The sequence below is a fragment of the Heloderma suspectum genome, chromosome 15 (genome assembly GCF_057233095.1).
Source record: "Heloderma suspectum isolate Gila_16-S chromosome 15, 16-S_ref, whole genome shotgun sequence".
NCBI lineage: Eukaryota > Metazoa > Chordata > Lepidosauria > Squamata > Helodermatidae > Heloderma > Heloderma suspectum.
The window spans coordinates 14,616,418-14,623,881 of record NC_139472.1 but is presented as its reverse complement, the minus strand read 5'-3'; the positions used below and the strand labels follow the sequence as shown (position 1 = coordinate 14,623,881).

General features: G+C 46.7%; 1 protein-coding gene across 1 annotated transcript in view; it reads right to left on the bottom strand.

The window, feature by feature from the left end:
• Positions 1 to 7,464, bottom strand: part of LOC146335379 (uncharacterized) — an 80,852-nt gene that overhangs the window by 26,084 nt on the left and 47,304 nt on the right. Inside the window, exons 3-4 of the mRNA XM_084822209.1 lie at positions 4,990 to 5,105; positions 4,664 to 4,735 (exon numbers count right to left, since the gene is read on the bottom strand). Of these exons, the coding sequence (XP_084678335.1) occupies positions 4,665 to 4,735; positions 4,990 to 5,105 (187 nt within the window). The 3' untranslated portion in view covers position 4,664. The remainder of the gene's footprint in view (positions 1 to 4,663; positions 4,736 to 4,989; positions 5,106 to 7,464) is intronic.

The following is a 7,464-nucleotide window of genomic DNA, read 5'->3' as shown; positions in this document are numbered from 1 at the left end:
TCCATGTTTTAATGCAGGGATGATCAGCCTTCCAGGATTATAGTAATACTGAGGAAGCAACGTAAATACAGTGTGTCACTCCTTCTATTGCCAATGTTCTGAGGTGAGTGCCGTTGCTTGCAGCCAAATGGCACGAGGGAGCTATCGGCAGTCTTGGGAAGTCAAAAAGTTTGCTGAAGTACAACAAATCATTAGGGCAAAAACACCCAAGAACCCCAAACAGGTCAATGAGGACTGAACGTGCCCCATAGCCATGGCATCCTGACTCTTGGGTGTGGCGAATGGAAAACCGGGAAGGGGAACGGAATAGAATGTCCTGAACAGGAGCGCACTGCAACATTTTGTCGCAGGTTCTGCTTGTAGAATCGACATCCCTGCCTGTCGTGTGCACTGAGCTAAAACACACAAGAAATGGAGTGGAAGATGGGGGAAGCTCTAAATAGGAGATAAGAATCATGGAATAGTAGGGTTGGAAGGGGCCTATAAGACCATTGAGTCCAGCCCCCTGCTCAATGCAGGAATCTAAGTCAAAGCGTCCCTGACAGATGGCTGTCCAGCCTCGTCTTGAACGCCTCCAGTGTGGGAGAGCCCACCGCCTCCCTAGGTCATGGGTTCCATTGTTGTCAATCTGACATCTGACAGTCAGGATGTTCAGCTGAAATCTGGCTTCCTGTCACTCGAGCCCATGATTCCATGTCCTGCACTCTGGGATGATCGAGAAGCGATCCTGGCCTTCCTCTCTGTGGCAACCTTTCAGGTACTTGAAGAGCGCTATCCTATCTCCCCTCAGTCTTCTCTTCTCAAGGCTAAACATGCCCAGTTCATAGAGTCATAGCAGAGTAGGGCTGGAGGGGGCCTGTAAGACCATCGAGTCCAACCCCCTGCTCAATGCAGGAATCCAAGTCAAAGCATCCCTGACAGGTGGCTGTCCAGCCTCATCTTGAATGCCTCCCGTGTGGGAGAGCCCACCACCTCCCTAGGTAACTGGTTCCATTGGAGAGGTGAAGCTGAACTCAGGGAAGGGGGCTAGAAAGGCGGGGGGAGGAATTACAAAATGAGAGGCAAGGTATATGGAAGGAATGTCCTTTAAAAGGAGTTTGCAGATACTCAGAGGACTGGAATTCTGTAATTAGGGAGCAGTAGCAGAAAATGGGCAGTTATGTGAAACAAGGGGAGGTCTGTAGGGTTAGAACCACAAAGGAACATAGAAACAGAGAGAAGCAGATGAAGGCAAGAGAACGAAGGGCGTTGTGTGTGTCTGTTTTTGAAAAAAAGAGGCGCTTCTAGTGAATATTGAAAGGATAATAAGCCAGTGCAGATAATGAAAGAAAGGGGCACGTGGTTGGAACAGACAGTAGAAACAACGAGGCAAATGGCGGCCTGAAGACCAGGAATGAGTAGCTCAGGGGTAGAGCGCCTGCTTTCCACACAGAAGGTTCCAGGTTCAATCCCCGGCATTTCCAGATAGGGCTGGGATGGGACTGAGCCCTGTCTGAATCCCTGGAGAGCGGCTGCCAGTCGGTGTCGACAATACTGAGTCAGATGGACTAATGGGTGGACTTGGGGTGAGGCAGCTTTCTGTACGCCAGTCAACCACTGCCCGTGGCATCCCCATCTCTCCACCATGGTAAAGCCCCCTTTTCCCCCCCAACCACAAATCATTTGGTGGTTTCCTGGCTCCCCGCTCCCCTTCTAAAAGGTTGAAATGCCTCTTCTAACGCTTAGGGCGCAATCCCATGCGCATTTCAATGGGAAAAAGGCCTACAACTTCCCCAGCCAGCCATGTAGGACGTTTTTCTGTCTAAACGCACATAGGATTGTGCCCTCAGTTACTAGCGCTAAGAGCTTTAAGCTAAAATATGCTGGTATTTTTGTTTTGGGGCCGCAGCCGCTGAGAGCATCTCTGAAATTGAATGGGGAAAGAGGCTCAGCACTCCTAAAGACCTTTGACCTTTCCCCACAGGGAAGGAGCCTGAGCCCTTAGAACATTTGGTCTGCTTTTTTCTGCACCTCAGAACCACAGAGTTGGAAGGCACCTCAAAGGTCATCTAGTCCAGCTCACTTGCATCATCCCCAGTAGGCATCCATCCAAGCTCTGCTTGAAAACCCCTAACAAAGGAGAGTTGTCCCCCACCCCGCCTTCTGAGGCAACCTGTCTGTCCCGCTGTCGAACAACTCATACTGTCAGGAAGTTTTCCTAATGTTCCAGCACATCTCGTCAATCGAACCTACAAGTTCAGGCCCTATGCTCTGAAGTAACAGAACAAATTTGCTCCGTCGCCATGTGCCAGCCCATCCAATATTTCTTTTCCAAGCCCTGCACCTCTCTCTTTTAACGTGGGGCAACCAAAACATCACATATGCCATCAGGTTGTGAGGAGAAATATGCCAAATTCCCCACAGCTCGGGCTCTGGACTGGCCCTTGGGCAATGAGGAATCAACAGTTCCTCTTTGGGCGCAGTCCTCACCCCCCACGGGACTCTGAGCTGGAAATGTTTAACTCTCCCCGCTCATTAGCAATCCGCTCACGCCTTGTGTTCTCACTTTCACCTTATTTGCTTGCCAAGGGGGCAGCGACTGATTATCATTTATGGTTTATTGAAAAGTTTTTTCAGAGCTCGTAACAAGAAAAGACCCATCCACCCCCCTCTTGTACAATTAAACATTACAGAATTTATGACAGGGAAGGTTCATTACTCATGGTACCCCTTTCACACACACACACACACACACACACACACACTCCAGACATCGACAAGAAATGCATTCCATGTCTTTAAAATTATGGACGATGCTGTTGACAACATTAGCTTACACGGATGGCATTTGATCCGTTTGTAAGATACTTAAAAGAGAGGAGGAGGAGAGTGGGGGAGAAAAATTATATCCCCAAGCAAAAGCATACTTTGTTTGGTTGATCCATGTGGGATCTGCCAAAAAAATATTACACTGGATCTCTTGCCTTCTACCAGGAATTCAGGAGTTCCCCTTGCCGGCCATGCCCTCCTCCAAGGTGCTCCATTCCATTCCTATTTTTCTTGTCCAACTGACATTAAACATTCCCAGTTGGTCTGTTTCTGTCCCAACCTAGTCACCACTCACCACCTGAATTCACTATTAGAAGGAGTAGTGGTAAGGCCGGTGGTGCAAAATGGTCAGTCATCTGCTCTTCAGAATTCCGCCACATGTTGGGGTTTTGTTTTTTTTATTTAAATTTATTAATCACCCATCTGTCTGGTCACCCAGCCACTCTGGGCAATGTACAACATATAATAAAACAGTTTAAAACAATAACATTCTACAATAAAAACATCAGATTTCTAAAAATACCCTAACCCACCCCAAATGCCTGCCTGAACAACCACGTTTTTAATGCACGGCGGAAGCTCATTAAAGAGGGGGCATGATGGAGTTCCCTAGGGAGAGAGTTCCACAGAGTGGGGGCCACCACAGAAAAGGCCCTTTCCCTCGTCCCCACCAGTCTAGCTGTCCTGGCCGATGGGACAGAGAGACGGCCATCTGAGGCTGATCTTGTTAAGCGGCCTGTCTGGTGTTGCTGGAGGTGCTCCTTAAGATAGGCAAATTTTAAAATTTGTCTTCTCCCTATCTCAGCAATTGCTGTTCACTTCTGTGGTGCTAGATCTAAAAGCTCCTTTACCCTTTGATCTATGTCATAGTAATGTCCACTTCTGTAGTATGATTCATTTTCTTGAAAGGGTTGTCAGATAAACCCACCATTCTAATTTTGATGTTCTGTTATTTATTTCGGCGGAAGACATTTTCTCTCGCTTTTCTATGGGCAATGATCAAAGAGGCCTACAAGCTGAATAAGACAATAGAAAATAACATCTTATAAAACAGCACATTAAAAAGAAAACCTGCATCATAAGCATCAAACTCATCATCACCTGCCCAACAGCACTATAAGTGTTGGAACAGGTGAGTCTTCCAAGCAGCCAAAGATAGAATATCTAAGATGGAGATGCTGTAGACAGATGCTCTTGACTCATCTGATTTGGTGATGCGGTGGGGCCTGTTTTGAACAGGGTTGCACTTTTCCTTAAGGATCAGGTTCACAATGTGGTGATGCTATTAGACCCAGACGTGTGTCTAGAGGACTTCGAGGCACAGAGCGCCTTCCACTAGTTTAGGCTGGTGCATCAGCTATGGCCTTTCAAAGACAAAGCCTAGTCACAGTTATAATGACGTTTTGAACTACTGCAATGTGCTTGTGGGGCTGTCCTTGAAGATGTTCCGGAAACTACAGTTAATACAGACTATGGCAGTAAGAGCAATAGCTAGTGACCGGTATATGGAACACATCTCACCAGTCTTCATTGGTTCTTGGTCCATTTCTGGGCCCAATTCAAGGTGCCGGTTTTAATGTTCGTAGTCGCAAATGGCTTAGGAGCAGGATACCTCAAGGAGCACCTCTTTCCGCACAAAGCTCATCCAAGGCCCTGCTGTGAGTCCCTGCACCATCTGTGGCAAGGCAGGGTATGAACCACCATATGGCACCTTTCTGTTGCGGCACAGCTGCCTCTGGAACACACTCCCCAGGGAAGCTCACCTGATGCCATCTTGGTTATTCCTCTGGTGCCCAGTGAGGGCTTTTAACTATTATTTGTCCAGATTTTTAAAAGGGGGCTTAGTTCAACTGACCTTACTGAATTGCTCTTTGTTCATACTGCATTGTTTCACCATTTTTGTAAACCCCTTTCGGAGGCTGTATACCTGCAGAGTGGTACAAAGATGCTCCAAGTAGATAGACCGTATGGGTGCCAATGCAGAAAAGTCCCTGTCTCGTGTTTCCACCTGCTATATATCTGCTGGCAGTGAAAGACAGCAAGAGAGAGCAGAACTGAAAGTGTTGATCTCAGAACTTGGGAAGGTGCATGGGGTTCATTTTGCATCAGCTGAGGTTTCCAGGCCATCCTAAAGGGCAGCCCCAAATTGGGATTTCTCCAAAAGTCCGTACTATTCTCTACCTTTTGCGTGCATGATCAGCTCTTTCAAAGGCAAGCTGGGAGAGCAGTTTTCAAACTGCTTTAGGCAGGAATGCACCGGGCATGGTTTAAATTCTGGCCTCCATCCAGATTGCTCGCTGTGGGACAAGAGAGGCTCCATGTAAGTTTCTGCGATACAGTCTGTTTTCACCAAGATGCATAAAAGCTTTCTTCCTTTACACACATATTTGGGAGCAGGAAAGGAGGAAGTGTAAATGTAATCAGCAGCAAGCCAAACACTCCAAACCACCTCATGTCAATGAAGTTTTTTGTTTACAAATGCAGCCCACCCAAATTCCAGCACAAATGCCAGGCGGCCCCCGCAAAGTGCAGGGCACAAAGCAGCCCTTGGATTGCAAGCGAAGGAGAGCGAAAGGTTACTCTCATTAGCATGCAGCTCAGGCTTGCTTTAGAGACAAAGGGCAGGAGTTGAAGAAATGGGGGGGGGGGTTACAATCAGGTCAAATCTTCCAAACACCATTGTGTTCTGAGGTCCCAATCTTAAGCAAAGCACATGTTGCCTGCCGCGATGATTCTGGATGCAAATAAACAGAGAAATACACCTAAACTCTCCAGGGTTATCCTATGTGTGCCTGAAAAAGTTCTTTGCAGCCTGATCCTATGTGTTTTTTACTCAAATTCCATGAAGCATATTCCCGAGTAGAGATTGCAGCCTTGAGGTAACCTTGCTGCCTCAATGAAAATGCACCTCAAAGCTATAAGGGGTACTCCTATCGCTTTATTTCAGCTGCAAATGTTAATGTCACAGACATTTTTCATTATTATTAATGGGATGCACTCAGGTAATTTTAAACTCTAGACTTAATGGTCTTATGCCCCCTACCTATTTAGATGGTAATATGGATTTACTTTGAAATGGGGTAAGCCAGCCCTGATGCACTGAGGGGGCCTACCTGCTCATTCGGCTAAGTGGTCCCTGGGTCTTTGCCTTGCCCTAATGGCATCATTTATTATGATTTATTCTGCTCTTTCTCCGAGGCACTGATTCCAAAACTGAGCGCAGTGCAACTGTGAATGCAAATGTACCTACTGAACAGAGGAGGCTGCCCCGTTGCATCTCTGCACGAGTTTTGGCTCAATCCTTGCCTCCTTCAGCATCTGGTGTGTATGTGTGTGGGATAAATCTGCCATGACTCTGTAGCAAGTGTGATTGATCATTCAGTCGCTCTTGACACACCGAAGCTGCAGACATTCTTGTCCTCTGACACCACCCTAATCCTTCTGTTCTGAGCTTCCTTCCAATCATCCAGCATGGCCTTGAACAGGGACTCATGCAGTGACATGGGGAGAGGGGGGTGGGCTGTTCTGAGGGTGAGCAGTTCTTTCCTTTATATACATTCCAAAAGTATTCCTGGCCCCCACTGTGCCTTCCATCTAAATTCAGGAGGCGGGGATCGGGTTTGGGAACACTGTTCCACTGTTTTATCTTTTTAATCTTCACAACAACCCTCTGAGGTAGGTTAGGCTAAGAGAGAAAACCAGCTCAAGGTCATAGAATCATAGAATGTTAGTGCTGGAAGCGATGACGGAGGTGATCCTTTCCAATCCTGCTCAATGCAGCAATCTTACAAGGACAGCATTCCTGACAGGCGGTTTTCCAGCTTCTGCTCATATACCTCCAGCAAAGAAGAGCCCACCAGCCCCAAAGTCGCCTGTCCCACTGTTGAACAGAGTTTGCCATCAGGACATTTCTCCTAATGTTTACCCAAAACCTGCTTTCCTACCATTTCCACCCATTGGTTCTAGTCCTGCTTTCTGGAGTAACATGGTGCGTCTACACATATTAAGGCTACAGTCCTAGTATTCACACTTACCTGGGAGTACAGCCCATTGAACTCAAGGGGTAAGCACCATTACTCAGAAGTAGTAGGGATGTACGGATTTTGTAAAATCCATTCTCTCTGCCTTTCATGGATTTTCAGGTGCCGTTTATTCCATCGTCTGCTCATTGGCAAAAACCATTATTCCCCATTTCCCAAATTTGTGTAAATTTGCATTTGCACAAATTTGCACTTGCGAAAATGCAAAAAAATATCCTCCAGCAAAATGTGCAAATCTTCCCCAAAATTTGCAGATTCCCCCGCCCCCCGCCACCTATTTTCATGCTTTAGCCTATGGGGGAAATGAGCATTTTCGGCCATATATATATATATATATATTTTTTTTTTTTTCCTATGACAAAATTTCCATAAAATTCCAGAAAGTTAAAAAAAAACAGTCCGCAAGTCTGTGCGACTTGAGAAAAGCCAGTCCATTGGTCGGATTCATAGAAATGCAAACTCATTTGATTCCGTTGTGGATTTCTCCAACATCCACACTCAGAAGTCTTTTTGCACCACTGAACGGAACAGGACTTCCTTCTGAGCAAACACGTGCCCAGGGCTGCACTGTACATGCGGTACCTGCCAGGAGCATTTCTGAAACTGGCCCTTCGTG